The following is a 24493-nucleotide window of genomic DNA, read 5'->3' as shown; positions in this document are numbered from 1 at the left end:
ATAGCAAACCCCCAACATTGTGACTGCACCCTTCCTATTCCAGAACTCTACCCATATTGCCTCGCTGCATGAGCCCTCCGAGGTGTCCTCCTGTTGTACAACTGTGATATTCCTCTTAACCAGCAGTACAACTCCCCCACCTCTTCTACATCCCTTTCTATTCTGCCTGAAACATCTAAATCCTGGAAGGTTTATCTGCCAATCCTGTCCATCCTTCAACCAAGTCTCTGTAATAGCAACAACACCATAATCCCATGTACTAATCTAAACTCTAAGCTCATCTGCCTTGCCTGTTACACTTCTCGCATTGAAACAAATGCATTTCAGACCCCCAGTCCCACTGTGTTCAGTAATTTCTCCCTGCCTGCCCTTCCTCTTAGTCCTACTGGCCATATACACTGGTTCCCAGTCATTTATTTCACCTGCTGACCTATTGCTCTGGTTCCCACCCCCCTGCCATACTAGTTTAAACCCTCCTGAGTGACACTAGCAAACCTCGCAGCCAGGATATTGGTGCCACTCCAGTTTAGATGCAACCCATCCTTCTTGTATGGGTGTCACCTGCCCTGGAAGAGATCCGACTGATCCAGATATCGGAAACCCTCCCTCCTACACCATCTGTTCAGCCACATGTTCAGCTGCACTATCTTCCTATTTCTAGCCTCACTGGCACGTGGCACAGGGAGTAATCCTGAGATTACAACCCTAGATGTCCTGTTTTTTACCTTTCTGCCTAACTCCCTGAACTCCCTCTGCAGGACCTCGTCACTCTTCCTGCCATGTCGTTAGTACCAATGTGTACCACGACCTCTGGCTGTTCTCCCTCCCCCTTCAGAATGTCCTGTACCCGATCAGAGACATCCTGGATCCTAGCACCAGGGAGGCAACATACCATCCTGGTGTCTCTTTCACGACCACAGAAGTGTCTAGCTGAGCCCCTGACTATAGAGTCCCCTATGACAATTGCTCTTCTGTGCTTTGCCCCCCCCCTCCACGCTGAACAACAGAGACAGCCGTGGTGCCGCTATTCTGGCTACTGCTGTTGTTTTCCCCTGATAGGCCATCCCCCCCAACAGTATCCAAAATGGTATACCTGTTAGAAAGGGGGACAGCCACAGGGGATTTCTGCACTGACTGCCTGCCCCTTCTAGCGGTCACCCATCTATCTGTCTGTACTTTAGGTCTTGAATTGTTCAATATCAATATAAAATTAGATTGAAAATTGGACTTTTCCCCATTCAATGTTCAGACATGACTTCAGTTCAAGGTCTGAATGAATCATGTGAAACTAAGCGTTGAAGTTGAAAAGAAAGTTCCATTCTGTAAGTGACCATCTGTAGGAGTCAGTCGGATGAATTTGGCAATACAAGTAATATGTAGAAATTTAAATCAAAGTTCCATTTGCTAAGTGAGCTAGGCATCATACAAATGAATTTGAAATATGAATTGGCAAAGAATGAAGTAAATGGGCTTAAATCTCAATGACAGATGGTACCATTACACAGCAGCAGACAAAAGTATTATTCATTTCCTTTAAAATGTTTATGTGATGAGGTCCTCAAACTGCGTTTGTTGAGTGGCTTGAATTGGATTGTCAATTATGAAGATATTCTTTCAATACTTTGATTCTTCCAAGCTTTTGAAAACCAATAATATTTATCCTCAACCTTTCCTTCAGCCCTTCATTGAATATGAATCTAATTGTAGATTAAGGACTGAATTTCACTTACTGTATGGTATGTTCATTCTATTTTGAAGAGAAAATGCAAATTTTCTGGAAACTGAAGAGTAGCTATGAAAGTTCATAAATGAGTGAAACTGTCCAAACTCCTTTTGTGGTGGATCCTTACAGCCAACAGAAAGAGAATATTGTCATTCTTGCTTCAAACATTTTTTTCCTCACTTAGGATCATAGAGCACAAAGGTAGGCCATTCAACACATCATGCGTGTGCCAGCTCTTTAAACAAACTACACAGTTAAACTACTTCCCTGCTCTTTCCCCAAAGCACTGAAAATATTTCCTTTTCAAGTAGATGTCCACGTTTCTTTTGAAAGTTACTATTAAATCTGTTTCTATCAACCTTTCAGGCATTGCATATATAATAAATTGCAGTGGTTAAAAACTGACCTCTGGGGAACATCATGGTTTCTTTCCCTCCACTCTAAAAAACAGCCATTCATCACTACTCTCTGATTTTAGTCTCCTAGTCAATCTTGTATCCACGTTGCCATTGTCTCTTAATCCAATGGGCTTCAATTTTGTTAACAAGTCTATTATATGGTGTTATGACACAGTAGCTGGTAAAGGCTGAGTTATTTAAAATCCCAGAGAGAAACTTTAAACAAATGTCATTACCTATACTTTTAATTGGTATGTTTGAGATGCGACTCTGAATTCAAGAATAAAAACCATCAGGCCTTGAGTGGTTTTTTTAATATAAATTAAATTAAACATCTATTAATTTAACAACACATGTAAACACATAAACATGTCTACAAATTACTACCATAATAACTTTTAAACAAATCCTCAAATTAACTGGTCCCAGGTAAATCATCACTAAGGCAACAATAAACCCATAGACTTAAACTGACAGCAGGCAAAGCACATTTAACTTACGAGTTCAAAATGAGGCTCCTTTCAATTTGTTCCTTCGCAGACATAATGGTAGGGCTTACAGGCAGCACGTCTCTGACCCACATACTCAACCTTTTCAGTATATACATAGCCTTCCCTTTGAATGCAGATTCTCATTGTATCACCAGGCCCTTTGAACTCCACCTCTTTTAACAATAAAACCCCTTTCATGGTACCAGTTTTATTAGTAATATAACATATTGCTTGGTGTCTCCTAGCTAGGTGCAAGATTTCACTCCCCAATCTTTGAATGGTTTATTCCACAAAATGCAAAAGTACACTTTACCTTAACTTCCTTACTGTGTAACATCTCAAAACTACTGTACATCAAAGCACCCAGACTAGCTGGCTTTAATCCAATCAAGACACATACACACACACACCCACAGACACAGACCCTACTGCAAGTCCAATTTAAAATAATTTCCAATAACATTGTATACATTAATATCTTCATGACATATGGTAATTTATCAAACACCTTTTGGAAGTTCATAGACAGAACATTTAGTGTAGTAACTGGACCAACCCATCTCATTACTTCATTGAAAGACTTAATCAAATTTGTCAGACATGATTTGCCTTTAACAAATCCATGCTTGCTGTCATTTATTGATCCATGCTTTTCCATGTTATGTTAATTTTGTTCTGGATTATGGCCTCTTAATTTCCCCCAAAATTAGACTCCATGACCTGTAGTTGCTTGTTTTATCCATCTCCCTTTTTTTGAATATAAGTGTAACATTTAGACCCCTCCAGTCTTTGACACCACTTCTATGTCCAAGTAGGATAGGAAGATTTTAAATCCCATACAATTTCTCTCACCTCTTCTTCTAGGCTCTAACATTGGTAGCATCCTTTTTCATGAAGACAGAGGCAAAGCTCTCATTTAGTATTTCAGTGATGACCTCTGCTTCTACAAAAAGATTTCCTTTTATGTCCGTAATTTCTCCCTAATTTTTTACTTTATATTTCTTTATGAAATACTATGATGTAGTAGTGGTGATCTACTCAAGGGTAGCTCCTCTGCTTATTTCTCTACACCTTGCAGCCCTGTGCTTTGCTCTTAAGAACCTCCCATTTTCAATTTCAATTAACAATATGACTAGGAAAAAGATGCACAAGGTGGTTTCCCATTGCCTTCCTTGTAAATGCATAAAAGAAACACAAGTCCTCCTGCCAAAGGATCCTCCACCTGTAAATAGCCATTGTCCCTCGATGTTCTAGCTCATCTGACATCATCACTGAAAATTATTGGTTCTGCTGTTGGCCATGGCTCGTAACCCTGAGCAATAATTCTTCCCAAGGACAATCCCACAGTAGAGCAAGCTGCCAAGGGAAATAATCACAGAGCCATCAATTGAAATCTTCATGACCCACTTCTAGATTATTTCCATGTGTAAGTTTTTCATTATCAGGACTACCATATCAGCAGATCATGCCTGGTTTAACTAGTGCTAACCATTGAAATGTTGGAAGAATATAGATATTTATCTGTGATGCAGACACAACCAAAGCAGAAGCAGAGGAAGCATGGGACACTTGCCTGTGCCTGGGCTGACACATAAAAGGGCAGGAACGACCACCCCCTGAGATCTCAAATCTTCCTGCTACACTAAAAATATTACAATGTTCCATAAGACCATAAGACGTAGGAGCAGAAGTAGGCCATTTAGCCCATTGAGTCTGCTCCATCATTCAATGAGATCATGGCTGATCTGATAATCCTCAACTCTACTTTCCTGCCTCTTCCCCATAACCCTTGATTCCCTTACAGATTAAAAATTCCTCCTCATCTGTTTTATATGGGCATCCCCTTACTCTGATATTATGTCCTCTGGTCTTAGACTCCCCCACAAGGGGAAACAACCTCTCAGCATCTACCCTGTCAAGACCCCTAAGAATCTTTTATGTTTCAATAAGGTTGTCTCTCATTCTTCTAAACTCCAATGAGTACAGGCCCAGAGAAAATCCATCCATCCCTGGGATCAACCTAGTGAATCTTCTCTGGACTGCTTCCAATGCCAGTATATCTTTCCTTAGATAAGGAGATCAAAACTGTTCACAGTATTCTATGGCCAGGATTTTCCCCTTGGCGATTCGGGGGTGGGGCCCACTAGCCGAGGGGAAAATGATGCGGGATGACGTCGGGATGAATCCCTGACGTCATCCCGGGCCATTTAAATCTTAAGGAAGGCGGGTGGACAGCGAAATCAGCTGTCTGCTGGCCGACGTATCAATGGCCAATTAAGGCCATTGACACGCTCATTGAGATAGTTAAATGCCCTGCCCGACCAACTTTAAGGCTGGCGGGCAGGCCAGGAGCCCTAGCAGCCTGTAGATTATTCATGAAACTTCATCCACTGGCGGGATGAAGTTTCATTACCGTTTTGTAAAAATGTAATAAATTTTATGACTTTGTTATCAACATGTCCCATCTCGTGTGACATTGCCACTTGAGGGGACATGTTAATAATTTTAAAATGTCTCTATTTTTTGACTTTACTTACCTTTCACTAAACTCCCTGAGACAGGACTTTGCCTCAGGGAGATGTGTGCTCTTTTGCGCGCATGCGTGAAAGAGTGCACTTTGACAGTTGGGGACTCACCCCCCTCCACAGGAACTGGAAGCGCATAGCGCTTCCTGTCGGGCAGGCCACTGGGCGGGCCTTAATTGGCCTGCCCACTCAAAATGGCGGCGGGCCCTGTTTCGGTGGCGGGGTTCAGCTGCCCGCCCGCCACCGAGCTGGTGGGGCCCGCCCGCCAGCCAAGGGCTAAATTCTGCCCTATGTGTGGGCTAACTGGTGCCTTGTATAGTTTTAGCAAGTCTTCCCTATTTTTGTACCGTATTCCCTTTGAAATAAAGGCCAACATTCCATTTGCCTTACCTATTACCTGCTGAACTTGTATGGTAGCATTTTGGGATTCATGAACGAAGACCCCCAAATCTCTCTCTGCTGCAGCCTTCTGCAGTCTTTTTCCATTTAAATAAATTCAGCTCCTCTATTCTTCCTGCCAAAGTGCGTAACCTCACACTTTCCCACATTATATTCTATCTGCCATGTTTTTTGCACACACACTTAACCTGTCTCTTTCCCTCTGTAGATTCTTTGTGTCATCCTCACCACTTGCCTTTCCACCTATTTTTGTGTCATCTGCAAACTTGGTGATAGTGCATTAATTTCCCTCATCTAAGACTGGAGGCCTGTGACAAGTGGTGTGCCTCAGGGATCTGTGCTGGGATCATTGTTGTTTGTTGTCTATATCAATGATCTGGATGATAATGTGGTAAATTGGATCAGCAAGTTTGCTGATGACACTAAGATTGGAGGCGTTGTGGACAGCGAGGAAGGCTTTCAAAGCTTGCAGAGAGATCTGGACCAACTGGAAAAATGGGCCAGAAAATGGCAGACGGAATTTAATGCAGAAAAATTTGAGGTGTTGCATTTTGGAAGGACAAACCAAGATAGGACATACACAGTAAATGGTAGGGCATTAAGGAGTGCGGAGGAACAAAGGGATCTGGGAGTTCAGATACATAATTCCCTGAAAGTGACGTCACAGTAGACAGGGTTGTAAAGAAAGTTTTTGGCATACTGGCCTTCATAAATCAAGTATGGAGTGTAGGAGTTGGGATGTTAGGGTGAGGTTGTATAAGACATTGGTGAGACCAATTTTGGAGTATTGTGTGCAGTTCTAGTTGCCTAACTACCGGAAGGACATCAATAAGATTGAAAGAGTGCAGAGAAGATTTACTAGGATGTTGCCGGGTCTTCAGGAGTTGAGTTACAGGGAAAGATTAAACAGGTTAGGACTTTATTCCTTGGAACATAGAAGAATGAGGGGAGATTTGATAGAAGTTTACAAAATTATGAAGGGTATAGACAGAGTAAATGCGAGTAGGCTCTCTCCACTTAGATTAGGAGAGATAAACACGAGAGGACATGGCTTTAGGGTAAAAAGGGAAAGGTTTAGGGGGAACATTAGGGGGAACTTCTTCACTCAGGGAGTGGTGGGAGTGTGGAACGAGCTGCTATCTGACGTGGTAAATGCAGGCTCACTCTTAAGTTTTAAGAATGAATTGGATAGATACATGGATAGGAGAGGTCTGGAGGGTTATGGACTGGGTGCAGGTCAATGGGACTAGCGGAATAATATTTCAGCACAGACTAGAAGGGCTGAATGGCCTGTTTTTCTGTGCTGTAGTGTTCTATGGTTCTAAGTCATTAATATATATTGTAAATAATTGTGGCCGCAGTACTGATCTCTGTGGCACTCCACTAGTTACAGGTTGCCATCCTGAAAATACATCCCATATCCCAACTCTCTGTCTTCTATTAGTCAGCCAGTTCTCCATCCATGCTAATATACTACCCCAAACACCAAGGACTCATCTTATTATTTCCTGATTTATTCTCTGTCTGACAGCATAGCTACTGTTAGGGGGCCTATGGACTATTCCCACCAATGTCTTCTTTCCCTTGTTATTTCTTACCTCCACCCATATGGATTCCACATCTTCCAATTCAAGGTCATTTCTTGCTATTGTACATATTCCATCTTGTACTAACAAAGCCACCCCATCCTCCTTTCCTTCCTGACTGTCCTTTCAAAAAGGCATATACCCCTGAATATTTAGTTCCCAGAAGCAGTCCAGAGAAGATTCACTAGGTTGATCCCAGCTTTGATCTCCTTGTAACCATGTCTCCGTAATGGCTATAAGATCATACCCATTAACCTCTATTTGTGCTGTTAATTCATTTACTTTGTTCCAAATACCTCATGCATTTAAGTAAAGAGCCATTAATTTTTATCTTTTTACCATTTTTCCCCCTTTTGACCCTATTTCCTGCTGTTTGTACACTCTGTCCTTTCCTGTCACACTCTGGGTATCATTATCTAAGTAGTTGCCCTGCAATGCCGCCATATCCTTTTGCTTTGTAAGCCTACTCATCTCCTCTCCAGAACCCTCCCCCACTTTATTTTGTTTAAAGCCCTCTCTACAGCCCTAGTTATTCGATTCACCAGGATACTGATCCCAGCACAGTTCAAGTGAAGCCCACCCCACTGGAACAGCTCCTTTCTACCCCAGTACTGACGTCAGTGCCCCATGAACTGAAACCCATTCCTCCCACACCATTCTTTGAGCCATGCATTTAACTCCTTGAGTTTATTTACCCTATACTAGCTTGCCTGAGATTTCCAAGTTTATTACCTTGTAGGTTCTGCTTTTTAATTTAGCTCCTGACTGTTCAAATTCTTTCAGCAGAACCTCCTTTCTAGTCCTATCAATGTCGTTGGTACCAACGTGGATGATGACAACTGGATCCCTCCCCTCCTACTCCAAGTTCCTCTCCAGCCCTGATTAGATGTCCTTAACCCTGGCACCAGGAAGGCAACACAGCCTTCGCGACTCATGCTCATGGCTGCACAGAACAGTATCTATCCCCCTAACTATACTGTCCCCTACCACTACTACGTTCCTATTTCCTCCCCCCACTTGAATGGCTCCCTGTACCACAGTGCCATGGTCAGTTTGCTCATCCTCCCTGCAGTCCTTGCTTTCGTCCACCCAGCTTGCAAAAACCTCGTAACTGTTGGACAATTTCAGGGGCCAAGGCTCCTTGAACGCTACCCCCTGGGTGCCCATACCTGCTTCACCTGCAGTCACACCTTCCTGTCCCTGACCACAGACCAAATTCGAATGATCTAATCTGTGGGGTATGACCGCCTCCTGGAGCAAAGTACCCAGGTAACTTTCCCCCTCCCTGATGTGGTGCAATGTCTGCAGTTCAGGCTCCAGCTCCTTAACTCGGATCTGAAGTTCCTCGAGCAGCAAACACTTACTACAGATGTGTTCACTCTAGATCACCTTGGTGTCCAACAGTTGCCACATGCTGCAGCAGCAACACATCGCCCACCCTGCCATCACTATCTTATTTAATTTAATTAATTTATTAATTACTCTAGCATCCCTGCTCTTTACACCGTATTGAAATTAATTATTTACACCAGTATCGATCTTATACTTAACAAACTATTTTTAAGAAAGAGAAAATAAAGACTAGAGATCTAAACATTAACTTTGGACCTTAATTTTAATCTAAAGACTAGAAATACTCACCAATCCAACTCACCAATCAGCTGCTCTCCGTGAACCTTTTAAATAGTTTTAAATAAAATCGACATGCTTACCCGCCCTTTGTTTTAAATGAAGTCCACGTTCACCCCACTCTTTGTTTTAAATTAAGTCCATGCTTTCTGGCTCTCTGTTTTAAATGAAGTCCACACGCTCTCCACTCTCTGTTTTAAATGAAGTCCATGCTTACCCTTCTCTTTGTTTTTCCTTTTATTACACACTAAACTTTGCTTGTTGATTTTCTTTACCCCGCTTATTTTCTTTTTCAGTTTTCCTCTGCGCTTTATGTTTTGTTTGGTTGTTCCCTGTAAAAATCAAAGACTTGCATTTATGTAGTACCTTTCATGAATTCAGGATGTCCCAAAGTACTTTACAGACAATTAAGTTTGTAGTATAGTGGCTGCTCTAATACCTTGGATTTTGTGGTCAACCATGAAGGAATTGAAGCCAATAGGTATCAGGGGGAAAACTATCCATTGGTTGTAATAATGGCCAGCACAAAAGAAGAGATCATGGTTGTTGGTGGCCAATTATCTCAGTCAGCCCCGCAACATTGCTGCAGGAGTTCCTCAGGGCAGTATCCTAGGCCCAACCATCTTCAGCTGCTTCATCAATGACCTTCTCTCCATTATAAGGTCAAAGGTGGGGATGTATGCTGGTGATTGCGTAGTGCTCAGTACCACTCAAGACTTTCACATTGAAGCAGTCTGTGCCCAAATGCAAAAAGACCTGGACAATGTTTAGGCTTGAGCAGACAAGTGGCAGGTAACATTTGCACCACACAAGTGCCAGGTAATGATTATCTCCGACAATAGAGAATCTAACGATCTTCCCTTGACATTCAATGGTATTACCATCACTGAATTCCCCATTATCCGCATCCTGGGGTTGCTATTTCCCCCAAAATTAACTGAACCAACTATAAATTCTTACGTGAGCAGATCAAAAGTTGGGAATTCTTCAGTAAATAACTTACCTCCTAACTCCCAAAGCCTGTCCACCATCTAAAAGCACAAGTCATGATGTTGTTGGAGCCTAAAGCCTTTGCTGTATCCAATGTGCCTCACTGTTTCTTGTTATCACATGGAGTGAATCACACTGGTTGAAGCCTGGTTTCTGTGGTGGTGGAGACTTCAGGAGGAGTCATGATGAATGACACATTCAGCACTTCTGAAAATGGATCCAAACACTTCAGACTTGTATTTTTGCACTTGTGCTGAACTCCATCATCATTGACAATGCGGATATTAATGGAGCGTCTTCCTTCTGTTAGTTGTTTAATTGTTCAGTACCATTCACAACTGGTTATGGCAGAACTATAGAGCTTTGATCTTTAGGCTTCAATTTACCTTGGACGGATAAATGGCAAGGAACAATGCCACTCAAGTGCCAGGCAATGCCCATCTTCAACAGGAGAGTCTAATCATCTTCCCTTGACATTCAATGGCATTCATCATCAAATACCCCACCCTTAACTTCTTTGGGATGACCATTTACCTGAACCTTAACTGCACCGGCCACACACATGCTGTGGCTGTAAAAGCAAGGCCAAAAGCTGGTATTCTGTGGTGTGTAACGCATGGCCCAACTCCTCAAGGCTTATTCACCACACAAGGCATGAGTCAGGAGTGTGATAGAATACTCCCAATTTGCTTGGATGAATGGAATGCCAACAACACTCAAAAAGCTTGACACCATCCAGGATAAAACAGCCCACTTGATTGGCACCCCATCACCCACCTTAACCATTCACTCATTCCACCACAAGCACACCCTCTGTGCAGTGTGTATCATCTACAAGACATACTGTAGCAATTCACCAAGACTTCATCAACAGTACCTCCCAGCCTGCAATCTCTATCACCTAGAAGGACAAAGGCAGGAAGTGTGCGGGAACACCGCTACCTCCAAATTCCCCTTGATGTCACATACCATTCTGACTTGGAAATATATCACTGTTCCATGATGGTTGTTGGGTCAAAATCCCTCCATGACATCACTGTGGAGTACCTTAATCACATGCACTGCAGAGATTCGAGGAAGTGGCTCACCAGCACTTTCTCAAGGGCAATTCGGAATGGATAATAAATGGTAACAATGGAAAAATTACTCCCATCATGTGAATGAAATATATATTTTTAAAAATCTTTTTCTATCTTGAAAATATTGTAGCCAGGAATGTTTAGTTCTTGCCCTTGTTTGAGCAAGGGCTCATTTGTCACACTCTGTGCATTTATACATTCAATACAGTTTTCCAGTCTTCTGCACGGCGGGTTTAATGGCAGGCAGGAGCTGAAAACTCAGTTTCCCGCCAGCGTAAAATGATGGCAGGAATGTGCGCTCCCACTCTTCATGCTGGATCATCATTCCTGCCTGAGGCTGGTGTGAAACTGTTTTGCATCCTGTTAACGGGATGCAGATGAAAGCCTGACCGGAATCGTCCACAGCCCGATTGTCCATGACAACAGCCAGTCTGCTGGAATCATGCCAGTCTGGAACATGCCGGACCAATGTGGTGTATACACGTTGGACTTAGCTGCAAGGAGGCCTGGGACATCAAAAGGTGGAGGCCTCCAGTGACTGGACCCTGGAACACTAGGTGCAGCAATGGGTGGGTGGAGCATCAACCACTTGGATCTTCTTCACACACAGCAACTTCCAGGGGGTGGATCTTCAAGCTGCAGGCAGACGGCTGCATGAGGTACTGTTGGCAGTGATGAGTCTGTTTGAGGGGGTAGGGTTAGATGGTGGGGAGGGTGTGGATGTCAAGAGAGGGACAGGGGAAGTTGACGGTGTTAGAGGAAAGAGACAGATGCTGTGGGGGTCATGTAATGGGTGAGGTGGCATGGAGCGGGAGAGTGACAAGGGCCTTGCTGGAATGTGGGCTGGTGGGTGGGCCGTTGTGCACGTGTGGGGGCAAAAGGGAAAGGAGTTCAGAGGGAGGGATCTGTGGTGTCAACTGATGAGTCCTGAGGGGCATACTGAGGGAATTGGTGCTGGGAGAGATGGTGAGGGTTAGAGGGTGCAGTGGGAGCCAGGACGGAGTGGGGGAGAGTGAGGACTCTGTGATGGCAGGTAAAGGGGTGCTGAGGACTGTTGGAAGGGATACGGAAAGAGAAGCGGATTCTGGGATCCGGCAGAATGAGGGGGGTGGGGGAAATCTACTGTCACATTGGGAAGGTAGGGGATGTAAACATTCACTTGCACAGGACAGAGGGTGGTGAGGGGTGGGTTGAAGGGTAACCATGGGAAGGTCAAATGTTATACCTATGTCGGGGTCAATAGTTACGGGGGAGAGTGTGTGGGTCACAGGGATAGGTAAAGTTATTGGACTGCAGGTTGAAGAGAACATCCATGGCTGCTTACAACTTTGCAGAGCTTCGTGGTGGAGATCTTGAGATGGGAGTTGAGTCATCAGGGGTGGGCAGAGTTGCAAGTCATTGCAGCTAGACAACTGAAGGGGAACCCCAGCATGTAGTACTTACAATGCTAGGGCCTTAGGATAGATGAAAGCGTGAAGGGCAAAGGCTTAGCATGAGTGGGAGACTTCTTGCATATGGCTTGCAAGGGCCCTGGCAAACACCTTTACTGCCCTGCACATGCCTGACTCTGGGGAACATAGACCCAGTGTTGGGTGTCCCTCTGAAGATGGTGGCGGTGGCGGGGAGGTGCGCACAGGCTTAAGGGCTATGATTCACAAAAAAACCACATCAGACCTCATTAAAGTGCTAATGTACTCTATTCACAAAAGTGTCATAACATTAACAATCATAGTGCACCCATGCAACTACAAGTGAATTCAAAACTTCTTAATCTTGCGCTCCCTATAACCTTTTCTAGGTGCTCCTCCGACATAAGCAGCAGGGGTGGAGGCAGCCTGCTGACCAGTTGGCGCTGTTATCTTGGATGACCTTGGCACTCATCCTCTGGAGACCAGAGGCCTGGAGGGTGGCTTACTTTGGCTGTCTTGCTGTGGGGCAGCTGCTCCCTCTGCCTCACAGAGGACAAGGCTGAAGGGGTCACAGGCAAGGGGATTCCAAAGGGCCGGACACCCTCAGAGACTCCTGAGTGGTGGTCCCAGGGGGTTCAACAACCAGTCCTCCTCCCTTTGGGTGCCCAAGGGGCCCTGCCTGACTCCTTGAGGGAAAGGGGCACTTGGAGGGAGGTTGAGGTGCCTCATCCTCCTCTTGCGTAGCCACTACAAAAACTCACCCATGGCTACAGTGATGAAGTGCAGGTCTGTGTGTATCTCCAGCAGAAACTGGGCATTTTGTTGGACCAGGTTCTTCATGGCATCCGACACCTTCCCCGCGGAGACCTCGATGCGTACACATGTCTGCACCACTTCATCAGAGAGCAGGCAGACCAGGTGCCACTCAGCTGAGGGCCTCAGAATCCCATCTTCTCTCTCTCCTGTTGTGCCTCAGCTTTTCTTGCACAAGGAGAGAAGATGGTGTTGAGAGCAATTGGATTTCAGATATTTTTCTAATGCTTCCAGTCCTATGAATAACCCACAGGATTGTGTGCCATCTGATTGATGCACTACAGGTTGTCCAGAAGGGTTCTGGGGCAGCACCCTCCAGACCCATGAGCCCATGCAGATAGAAGGATAAGGCTCACAGAGGCATGTCATTAGCAGTGTTTGGTGATGCCTTCAACACCTAACCTCCTTCCCCTTGCCCCTGCCACCCCACCTGCCCCACCCCCAGACTGCATTTCCGCTCTCTGTGTGCAAGTGTCAGAGACCCACTGTGGCCTCTCCACCTGCACACTAGATGGACTGCAGTGGGGCTATGAGGCATCACCTCATCATGTTGAGTAGCTTTCTTACGTATGGGCTGCACAGATGGTACCCTTGCCACTGAGGCCCATGTCCCCTTTACCATTCAGTGAGGTGAGTTTGAGCAGGTGAGGGTTCACTTACCCTAGTGACGTGGATGAGGTCATTTGTCCCTCTCCTACATTGCAGGGCAGTCCTCTGGTGGAGGCCCTAGGCACTGAGTACCTTGGAGGTTTTCTGCCTTGCAGGGTTAGTTTCACTGCTCAGCCTCCTCCTTCCATCCACTGGGTAGAGGACGCACCTCCTGGCCTCAACTGCATTGAGCAGGACCTCCAGGGACACATCATTGAATTTGGGGGCCGGAGGTCCCTGTGATTGGTAGGCCGTCCCCTTCTTCAATGGTGGGCTAGTTGATGTCCGGGCCTTTTAAAAAAGGCGCCCTCATATGATGGTTGGGCACTTGCCATCCAACCGGCACCACTGCGCAAAACATCGGGAAACCCTTGACTGCATAATTAGTCAGGCCAGCAATGAGCGATATAGCACGAATTCCCACTGGCCCCTGCGGTGGGAAACACTCCCGATTCCCAACCCCGCTACAGGATTTAGTCCCGGAATGGAGAAGTCTGCCTATACTCCAAGTTCTGCATTTCTTTCCTGTGTAACCCTCTCCTTTCTGGATTACTTTTTACTCTATTGCTGCCTGCCTCCCCTACTCATCAATGCACCTTTTTTTTCCCTCTCTGATGCTTCATTGAGGCCCCCTTTCTTAGCCAAATTAGTTAAACCTTCCCACAGCACATATTAACCTCCCCGCATGAACATTGATCCCTGGTCTGTTGACGTGCAATCTGATCACATTGTACGCATTCCTCCTGCCCCAGAGCTGGTCACAATGACTGAGGAATCTAAAGTCCTCCAGTCACATGTTAACCTGCTTCATCTATACTCACCTGCATTGTGCTCTGGGTAATTGAGAGATTATCACCTTTGAGGTCCGACTTTTTACTCTCTTCCTTAACTCCTGAAACACTGGGTGGAATTTTCCCAGAATTGCACTATGTACGGTAGCAGGAGGGTAAAAAGGAGTCCTACCTGCCGATGAAAATGGTGGGTTTTCACGCCGTATCGTCCCGAGTCTGCCTCATCATTTATTCACTCCTGCGAAACACGCCATTTCCATGGTGAGCAGGTTCTCATTCGCCCACCCGCCATCACCCAGCTGTTGCATCATGTTGGCCGCCACCTTTAAAAGGCAGCTACCAGCAAAGCGCTCATTGCCAACGCTCATCACCACTGCCTGGGAGACATGGCAAGCAAAGGAAAAAAAGGCTACAGCCACCCCCCCCTCCATTTCAACGACGGGTCCTTTGAGTGACTGCTGGATGTCATGGGTGGGGTGTGCTGTACCCCCGTTCTGGCCGCAGGATTGTCAGCAAGGTCACCAACCCGTTTTGGGAGGTGGTGGCAGCGGTGGTCAGTGCAAACACCCTGCAGAGGAGGACAGCCACACGGTGCCGCAAAAAATGAATAATCTCCTTCGTTCTACCAGTGTAAGTCACCTTTATCATCACTCCCAACTCACGCACTCACAAACCCATCACACATCCACAGGGCCCTCATTCATTGCCAGAGCAAGGGACCTCCCCATTCAATCTTTCACACATACCATCATTGTCCTCATCTTGTCTATGGGACCACTCACCACCCACATAGGCCAGGCATACTTATGATCTGGCTGGGCAGGAGAGAAAGTTCGCAGACAGGTGGAGGGATGCTGGAGATCAAGGTTCTGACAGAATTCGAAAACAGAGCCATCCAGCTGGCCAGCAATGACTGGGACCAGTCCTGTGCTGATGGTGCTGCTGTATCAAGTGAGGATCCAGCAGTGCAACATCCATCAGACAACCATGCTGTGAGTGATGTGTCCTGTTTCACAGGTCACTGCCATACACTAATTATCTCCCCTTGCTTTCACAGGCACATCTGCCAAACAGCCGACAGAGTCCATGATCCAGGGCCTCCAATCAAGCCCCAAAGAAACATCTGAAGAAGAATCTGAAGGCGCCCTCCCTGAAGACCATCACAGTGATCACCCACACCCTTCACCAGAGCAGAGACACAACTCGGTGGGACCTCGCTTTAGAGCAGCTGCGGGATCACAATCCAGTGACACATCGCACTTTTTGATCCACAGCAGGCGGTGGCAGGGACTTCCCAGATCCCCGGCACTTGGAGGATTGCTGGCAGCCAGAACGTTGCTGAATCCGAGTCAGATGATGAGCCTCTGCACTCGGTCATGTCACAGTTGTTGGAGCTGCAAAGGCAAGCTCGGGAACATCAGGAAGAGATGTCTGCTGCACTCTTCAGATTGGAAGGCACAATGGAGGAGTCCGTCCGCCTTCAGGCTGAGGTGATAGCGCTGACATTGCAACGCACCAAGGTCAACACTGGCAAGATGGCGGCCGCCATGGAGACCTTGGTCCAGGACATTACTCCTGCAATGCTGTGTGGGCTTAAATCCATCGCTAATGCCATAGCTGGCCTCCAACAATGTGTACACGAGAGGGGTGCTGGGCAGCTCGATCTCACTCCAGCTACCCCTTCCACTCATGGAGTCAGCCAGGGGCCCTCGGGCACTCATAGGGAGGAGGATTAGCAGATACACACTCTGGGGCCATCTACCCAGGTGACTCTGGGAGTGACCGGCCCACCTGTATCCCCTCTTCCTGTGACCTCCGCAGATCCAGCTTCACAAGCTGAGGAGGGTGCTATACTGCCACACAGCAGGACCCCGAAAGCAGGCCGGCGCCCTCCCAGTCTAGGCCCTCCAGGGAACACCCGCCAAAATCATCACAGACAGGCTGTCACAGTCAGCAGGCTGCCTCCAACTCCGCTGTGGATGTCCGGAGAGCAACAAGATGTAGCGGCAGGGTTAGGAAAGTTAGGTAAAAGTAGTTACACAGCCTGGCATTGATCACTTGTACATACTGTTCACTATTGTCAATAAACTCTTAAGAATGTCTGACTCCTGTCTGGCCGAGGGCAGCTCGCTTACGCTCCATGATCAGGGCCATCTCAGAGATGCAGGCATGAAACTTTAGCCTAAGGCTCCTTGTTCTGATGAGCAGTGTTCTTGTCACTCAATGTGAAACCTTTCTCTACAAAATAAAAGGCAGGTGTCTCAGTCCAGGACCTCTTCCCTGTGCTCTGTGCAGCCTTCAGACCACAGTGATGGTCCAGCCTCACACTCCCTGGAAACATTACTGAACTTGGTGGTGCTGGTCACTGCTGCCAGAATGTAGTGGGCAGGCGCCACAGAGTTCTCTCATTCTTTCTCTGTGCTCTCAGCATCTTTAAGGTGGTGTTAGCCCCTATCACACCAGCATCTGCAACCTGTGATACTGTGCACCAGCTCCTGTAAGGCTGAGGTGCTGAAGGTGGACATGGCATCAGGTGCATCTAAAGTTTCATGGCTGCGTCTCTGAGATGGCCCTGATCATGGAGTACAAGCAAGCTTCCCTTGGCCAGACAGGAGTCAGACATTCTCAGAGGCCATGTGAAGATCTATGGAATGTCCTCACTGCAAGTTGCCATCATCCTCCTGCAATCGAGCGACTATTAGGTCCTCCACTGCATCTCCATGACAGGAGCATTCTCACAGAGGGTATTCATGCTGCCATAAGCCAGACTGGAGTCAAACGTTCACAACTGCGATGTGAGGATTCACGGGGACACATCACTCTATGTTGTCATCATCCTCCACAAATCTGGCAGCTACGAGGGCCTCCAGAGCGTGCCTGCCTTGTCTGGCTAGTGTGAGAGCCTCATCCCCGTCATCGTCACTACCGAGTTCCCCCTCACCCTCATGCCCATCGGCATCCTCCTCATCAAGGAGACCTACAGCCTCCTCCTCAGCAGGTTCGTCTCCCTGTTCCATGCACCAGGTTGTAACGGGCACAGCAGATGACAATGATGCGTGACACCCTCTGCGGACTGTATTGCAGGGTTCCACTAGATAGGTCCAGGCACCAGAAACTCATCTTCAGCATCCTGTTGGTCTGCTTCACCAAGCTGGGAGCTGCTGCATGAGCCTCATTATACTGTCATTCTGCTGCTGTCTGAGGCCGCCGCATGGTTGTGAACAGCCACGGCCTCTGCGGGTAGCCCTTGCCCCGAGGAGCCAACCCTGCAGCTTCTGTGAACCCTGGAAGACTGCAGGGATCTGCAAGCGGCTCAGGATGTAGACGTCATGCACACTCCCTGGAAACCGTGCGCACACCTGCAGGATGCGTTTCTGGTAGTCGCACACCAGCTGCACATTCAGTGAGTGGAACCCCTTGTGGTTGATAAAGTCCATTGGGTGTAGCGACGGAGATCTGAGCGCCACATGAGTGCAATCAATCAGACCCTGCACGTGTGGGAATCCCGAGATCAGGGCAAATCCAATGGCCCTTGCATCCTGGCTTTCCCGGTCCCAGGCAAAATGCACAAAGTTGTGTGCCATGGAGAAGATCGCATCTGTGACCTCATGGATGCATTTGTGGGTGGCAGATCGTGAGATTCCACAGAGGTCACCTGTGGAGCCCTGAAAGGAGCCACTGGCATAGAAATTGAACACCGCAGGCACTTTCACAGCCACTGGCAGTTGCCGCCCTCCACATCTCCATGGCACCAAGTTCTGCAGTAAGTAGCCGATGTGAGCCACCAGGTCCCTTTACTTGCACAGCCATTGGCGACGCTGGTTTTTGGTCATCTGCAGGAAGGCAGGCAGCGTCATTAGACCCTGGGTATCACTAGGTGCTGACCAGCCATGGCTCGCTGTCGCACCTGGGCAGGGTATGTGGAGCCCCTGTACCCCTTCTTCATGAGGTTGCTGCTCCTGCCTTTGCGCAACCCACCACCGATCTCTCCAGGTAAAAATTGTGGGTACTGGGTTTGGAGATGGGACATCCAGAATTGGGTCTCCAGCGCCATTGTTGCTAAGCCAGACACCCTCTCTGTCCCCACAAAAATTCAGATCATGGTTTTCCATGGAACATGAAAAGTACTGGATCTCCCACATGGCACAGGATGTGCAGGCTATATTTTTTCAACTGTGTGCCAATTGTCTGTTCACTTAAAGTTCATAGTTCTTGCATTAATGTTTTATATATTTATTCACCTGGCCTCTGCCACAATATCTCACTGTCTCCCATTATTTCTCATTATCTGTCGTTCCTTGGTTTAGATTTGATGCTAACTCTTTAGCCCACTGCACCTGATTACCAAATTTCTGTTTTAAGTCTTCACTTTGTGGAAGTCTTTCAGATGTAGTTCTGAAACTTGTATTTATACAAGTGTTCTTTAATGTTTTTATGTTGTTCTCTGTTGAAGTCACTGCTCCAATGCATATGCACAGGTTTCCATAGACTTTCCATGCTTCTATACATCATTATTATATATCCCTGCCATCTAGTTTTGCTGTCTTGAGGATGATCAGCTAGCATAAAAAGGGCAGGGCAATATTCCTGAATGACATACACAGTTATGGAAGCATTTAGTCTTTGATTAGAAAAAAATATAAGTTTAAAAGTTTGTTTTGCAGATCTTTCCCAGCCTAAACCTTATGAATTGTGTGTAGCAGGAAGGAAACATCTAGAGATAGTTGATAAAAACAAAAAAACTGCGGATGCTGGAAATCCAAAACAAAAACAGAATGACCAAGGGTCATGAGGACTCGAAACGTCAACTCTTTTCTTCTCCGCCGATGCTGCCAGACCTGCTGAGTTTTTCCAGGTAATTCTGTTAGAGATAGTTGATGTTTGATCTGAGTTTTGTTACTAAAATGTTCCATGGTGAAACCATGCCAACAAAGTTTTTTGCTGGAGCACCAATGTGCCAGGCTGATTCAAGTAAATAATTCATTTACCAGCTTGCCTAACGAAAAAGATAATCAAATAACATCATGTCCCTTGGCCACTAAAAAAATTTTTTTTTTCTTTATTCATTCATGGCTAGACCAGCATTTATGCCCATCCCTAACTGCACATGCTCAGAGGGCACTTAATAATCGACCACATTGCTGGAGTCCCATGTAGGCCAGACCAGGTAAGGACGGCAAATTTCCTTTCCTAAAGGACATTAGTGAACCAGATGGATTTTTTTTCACGACAATCAGCAATGGTTTTGTGGTCATCATCAGTCTTTTCATTCCAGATTTTTATTGAATTTAAATTTCACCATCTGCCATGAGCATTACCCTGGTCTCTGGAACACTAGCCTAGTAACAATATCACTATGCCACCGCCTACCCTGGAAAGTCACCTGCCTGACTCGTCTGCCCAAACCCACCAGATTAGAAATACAAAAAGTGTAATACTAATAATAATACCACAATATAATTGGGCAGAATCAACGCTGTTTAATGAAAGGCAAATCTATTAGGATTTTTGTGAGGATGTAACTACCTAGGTAGATAAGGGGGTGGGAGTGGGGGCTGTGGTGTGGGGGTGTCAGTGGATGTAGTAAATTTAGATTTTAGAAGGTATTTTGATTTTGCCACATGAGGTTTTTACACATTAGAGTTTGTGGATTTAGGGTAATACATTAGTAAAAATTGAGAATGGGTTATAGGACAGAAAACAGAGTAGGGATAAATTGATTATTTTTGTGATGGCAGGATGTAACTAGTAGAGTGCTGTGAAGAATCTGTCCTTGGGACTTCAACTGTTCATAAGCTATGACAATGACTTAGAAATACTGCACTTTGTTCTTTCATCTAAGTTTGTTGTCCATGTAAAATTATGTGGGAAAGTTGTTTTAAAGTCTTCACTATGCTTGTGGTTCACTCTATGAAGAATTTGGAAGTCTTTCAGAAGTGGATCTGAAGCTTGCATTTATATAAGTTTTCTTTAGGGCTGAATTTTATTCTCCCCTGCCATCGGGACAGCAGGCAGGGGAAAGCCCATAAAATTCCCTGGATGGCCTTCCCACCGTTCTCTCACCCACCCTGACTTGTCTACAATTTTACAGTGGGACGGGTGAGTCCTAGCCGGCCCCATTTAAAGGCTTTAAGCAGGCAACTTATGACCACTTAGGGGCCATTTCATGCCTGACCTCCCCAGGCTGACAGGAGGAACTCAGGAGCAGGGAGGAAGCCTGCAAAGTCACCTTTCTCAGGCCTTGGGACAGAAAGCTGGGTGGGGAGATGGTGGTGGGTGTGGAGGGTGGAACTCTTCCTTCAAATGGCCACCTTTCCACATTGGGCACCACCCCCCAAACACTCCCACCAAAATGCCTGTCCCCCACAGGGGCTCCGTCCCCATCTGGCCTCTCCATCAAGACTCCCACCACAGCACCCCCACCACCCCTCTCAGGCCTCAGCTCCCCTCTCTGTTGTAAGACAACTGGAACTTACCTTTTTTTAAATTCATTCATGAATGTTGGGGTCGCTGGCTAGGCCAGCATTTATTCCCTATCTCTGACTGTCCTTGAGAAGGTGGTGGTGAGCTGCCTTCTTGAACTGCTGCAGTCCTTGTAGTGTAGGTACACCCACAGTGCTGTTAGGGAGGGAGGTCCAGGATTTTGACCCAGCAACAGTGAAGGACCGGCGATATATTTCCAAATCAGGATGGTGAGTGACTTAGAGGGAAACTTGCAGGTGGTGGTGTTCCCATGTATCTGCTGCCCTTGTCCTTCTAGATGGTAGCAGTCATGGGGACTATTGCTTGTAGTATCTGTCCTGGCCACTGCGCTAATGGTGTTGTTGGGACTATTGAGCTACAAGCCAATCAGATTGGCCAGCAGCTCTCTTAGGTGGGACTTTCTCCCAAGTGAGGGGCAGAAGTCCCATCTCCAGTGAATTAATGTTCCTTGGAGCATTAAATGGCTGCAGTGCAGCCAGTATCAGTGGGGATGCTTTCTCCGCTACCTCTTTGAGAGGTCACCTGCAAAATCCTGCCTTTAGTGTTTTTATGTTGAAGGTTCTTGGGAAAAAAAGGTCATCATTCTGTTGTAATGATGTTGGGTGATTGTCTTCTGTATGTTAATACCAAGTTTTTATTAACTATTTGTAACTATATACATATACACAGTAGAGAGTACAGGCAAGGAGCTATCTCCATGTCTAGATCTTAACATGTCTCTGGCCAACACCACATTGACCCTAGCTCTGGGTCATGTGCCTTCTTACATCACTGTGTGAGTGATACTGTACTCAGTCCCGCAGACCCTTATATCATACCACCCTCCCCCCACCCAGTCTTTATCCCATGGATATATAATTACATTAGTTTACTTGAAGTCTTACATTGATACAAGTCTTATGCAATTACCTTATTATTACAACCTTAATGCTATTCCAACATTATTGCTATTACAATATTAGCATTAACAGCATTCTCACTACCCCATCCCCCCTGTTCAAGAGCTTGAACTTAGAGAGGTCCAGCATTCTGGAGGCTTTACAACTCTTCTGCATACCTTTTGCCATTCTGTCAGAAGAGCGGCAAACTCTGTTGGTCCTGGTTATTGCTGTTGTCTTGGAGGTTGGACTGACATTTGGGTATTCTTTCATTCTTTTTTTCCATTGCTTAATGTTGACCCATGCCCGGTCAGTTTGGCTGTTGTGTCGATCCATAGTTTCTATTGCTCTTGATCGTTTTTTGCAGGGTGGACACCTCCTTGGCTCTGCTTTTTCCACTTCTTTCTTCATGTGGGCTGTCTTGAAGTCCTGATGCTGAAGAAGTGCATTCCTATGCTGAGAAGAAGGGTTAGTGGTATGATCACCTCTACGCTTTGTTGTTGATGGTGAGAGACTGGTACCAGGTTCCAGCAGAGCTTGTGGTTGTGACATTGGGCTAGAAGCTGCAATGAGTGCACAGTAGTTGCTGTGTTGATCAGCTGTACCATCACTGTAGTTGGAGTTAGCAGTTTCTCAAACTGCTGATCGTTCTCTGGTACCCCTTCCACCAGAGGTGCATTGGTAATTTCATGAGCATTAGGTTGGTCTGACCAATGGGGACTTTCTGGAATTTGGATATTTTTTAGTGTTTGAGGACTCAGCACTGTGCTGTTCTGGCTGGCTAGTGACACTGGTAGTCTTGACATCCACCACCATCTGGAGGATATCCAGGGCAATGCAGGCATCCTGGCTCAGGAGAGAGAAAGGCAGGTTACGGTTGATGTACATCAGCTCAAAGATTTATTTGCTGCCATACCTCAGTGGCTCCAGGATCATGCCGATGTCCGGGAGTCGGACTCCCCCACTCGGTAAAGCTGAGTGTCCGTTGTTTGAAATAAGAGGTCTCTGATCCATGTTTCCTTGTCTGACAGGACTGTCATGCTGGCACCTGAATCTAATTTAAATTTTATTAGATGACCATTCACCAGGATGTCAGCATTCCAAAATGAAGATCTTTGATATCACCCGAGAAGTACGGCTGTGTGTCTTCTGGGTTTTCGGTCTCAACCTTGTAGATACCTTTGGGATGCCTGTGCAGTTCTGGGATTTTGACTTGCACAGTTTACCAAAATGTCCCTGTGGACGGATTGGGCTGTACTCCCAGGACATTAATCTCTCCTGTGAGGATTCTTTGCACCACGACATTGGCAGGGTTGCTCTGCTGTGCAGTTCAGGAATTGCTCTCCCTGCGTCTTTTTGACCTGATAAGCTTGACTGAGTGTTGTCTTCTGCCCTATGTTGTATTCAATCTTGTTAGGATGGTCCTATGTTGCTCACATAACTCAGACAGCCTAACTAGCTGGATTTCCTTGTCTAAGGGAAGATCATCTTTAGCTTGTAGGAGGTCAGAGAGAGAATTGTCAGTAACATCCACCACGATTCTGCCTTGGATGAGCTCCATATTCATTTATGATGGACTCGACAGGTTCCCCAGGCAGTTGGAATCTCTTATTGAATTTGACTCTCTCCAATATTTTGTTGGATCTTAAGTTGAAATGAAGCTCAATGGATTTTAAACCTCCTCAAAATTTGGTGGATGACCCATCAATATCCTGTTGTACAATGGTGTCATCTACAATTGGACTTGAGCAAAGAAGTATGTTTACTTATTCCTCTTCCGATTTTAAAAAAAATTTAAACCTGAAGCAATGTTGTATCTTAAAAATATTTCCCTCCAAAGACTCCAATTTCATGACTGGTCTGGGGCTTGGGGTGAGTCCCAGTGGAGCTGGAAGTGTGGAATTCTGATCCACGTTGAAGATTTTTAAAGCGTGGGTACAGTTTTTCAGGGCTTACAGGCTTCCGAGATGTCATCACCATTCACTGCAGGACAATGGATTTCCCATGCTTCCCGGATTTGGTGGACTTCACAAAATGGCAGTGGCACGTTTCTGGAAGAAGAATGTTTGCCAATGGCTGAATGGGTCAACAGTTGCCGACTTGATTTATTCAGTGATGTAGCATTGTGAGTAGCAAGGTGTTTAAATTAACCACAGGCTTACTGTTTAAGGATTTGGACTGTTGTGATGTTCCCGAGAGTTGAGTGAGTTAATTATTAATTTTTTTGTTTTTAGCTCATAGGCCATGTGTTGAGGCTTGGAGTCAGAGATTGGGATTAGTGATGGGCTTCATTCAAACAGCGCTTCTGACTAAATTAGTAAAACGGGTTTCTCAGGTCTAGCTGCAGCCTGGAAGTTAAAAAGATTTAGCTCACCCTTGCAGGCAATGGATTCTGTGTGTGGAAGCTGAACTTCCAAGGGAGATTCAATGGAGTCTTCTGCTACAGTAAGACTTCTGCCTTTAGTTTCCAGGTTTTTCAGTCTGGGGCTTTTTCTGGTGAATTTTCTCTGCACCTATAGCTTTAGTTGGGAGCTACTTTCAGTTCACAATCCACTGGAGATTGTCTTTTTCTTAGTTTTTCAGCATTTTTGTGAGCTTGAGGGTTCTTTGGCCCCCAGCTGCCACCATGTTGTAATGGTGTTGGTTAGAGA

The 24493-nt window shown here is 46.0% G+C and overlaps 1 protein-coding gene across 1 annotated transcript in view; it reads right to left on the bottom strand.

Annotated features, from left to right (window-relative positions):
• Positions 1 to 22394, bottom strand: part of prg4b (proteoglycan 4b) — an 81190-nt gene extending 58796 nt beyond the window's left edge. Inside the window, exon 1 of the mRNA XM_041207806.1 lies at positions 22022 to 22394. Coding sequence (XP_041063740.1) covers positions 22022 to 22394 — 373 coding nt within the window. The remainder of the gene's footprint in view (positions 1 to 22021) is intronic.
• Positions 22395 to 24493: the final 2099 nt, after the last annotated feature.

This window comes from Carcharodon carcharias, chromosome 16 (genome assembly GCF_017639515.1).
Source record: "Carcharodon carcharias isolate sCarCar2 chromosome 16, sCarCar2.pri, whole genome shotgun sequence".
Lineage (NCBI taxonomy): Eukaryota > Metazoa > Chordata > Chondrichthyes > Lamniformes > Lamnidae > Carcharodon > Carcharodon carcharias.
Note: the sequence above shows the minus strand (reverse complement) of the source record. Positions and strands in the feature narration are given on the sequence as shown.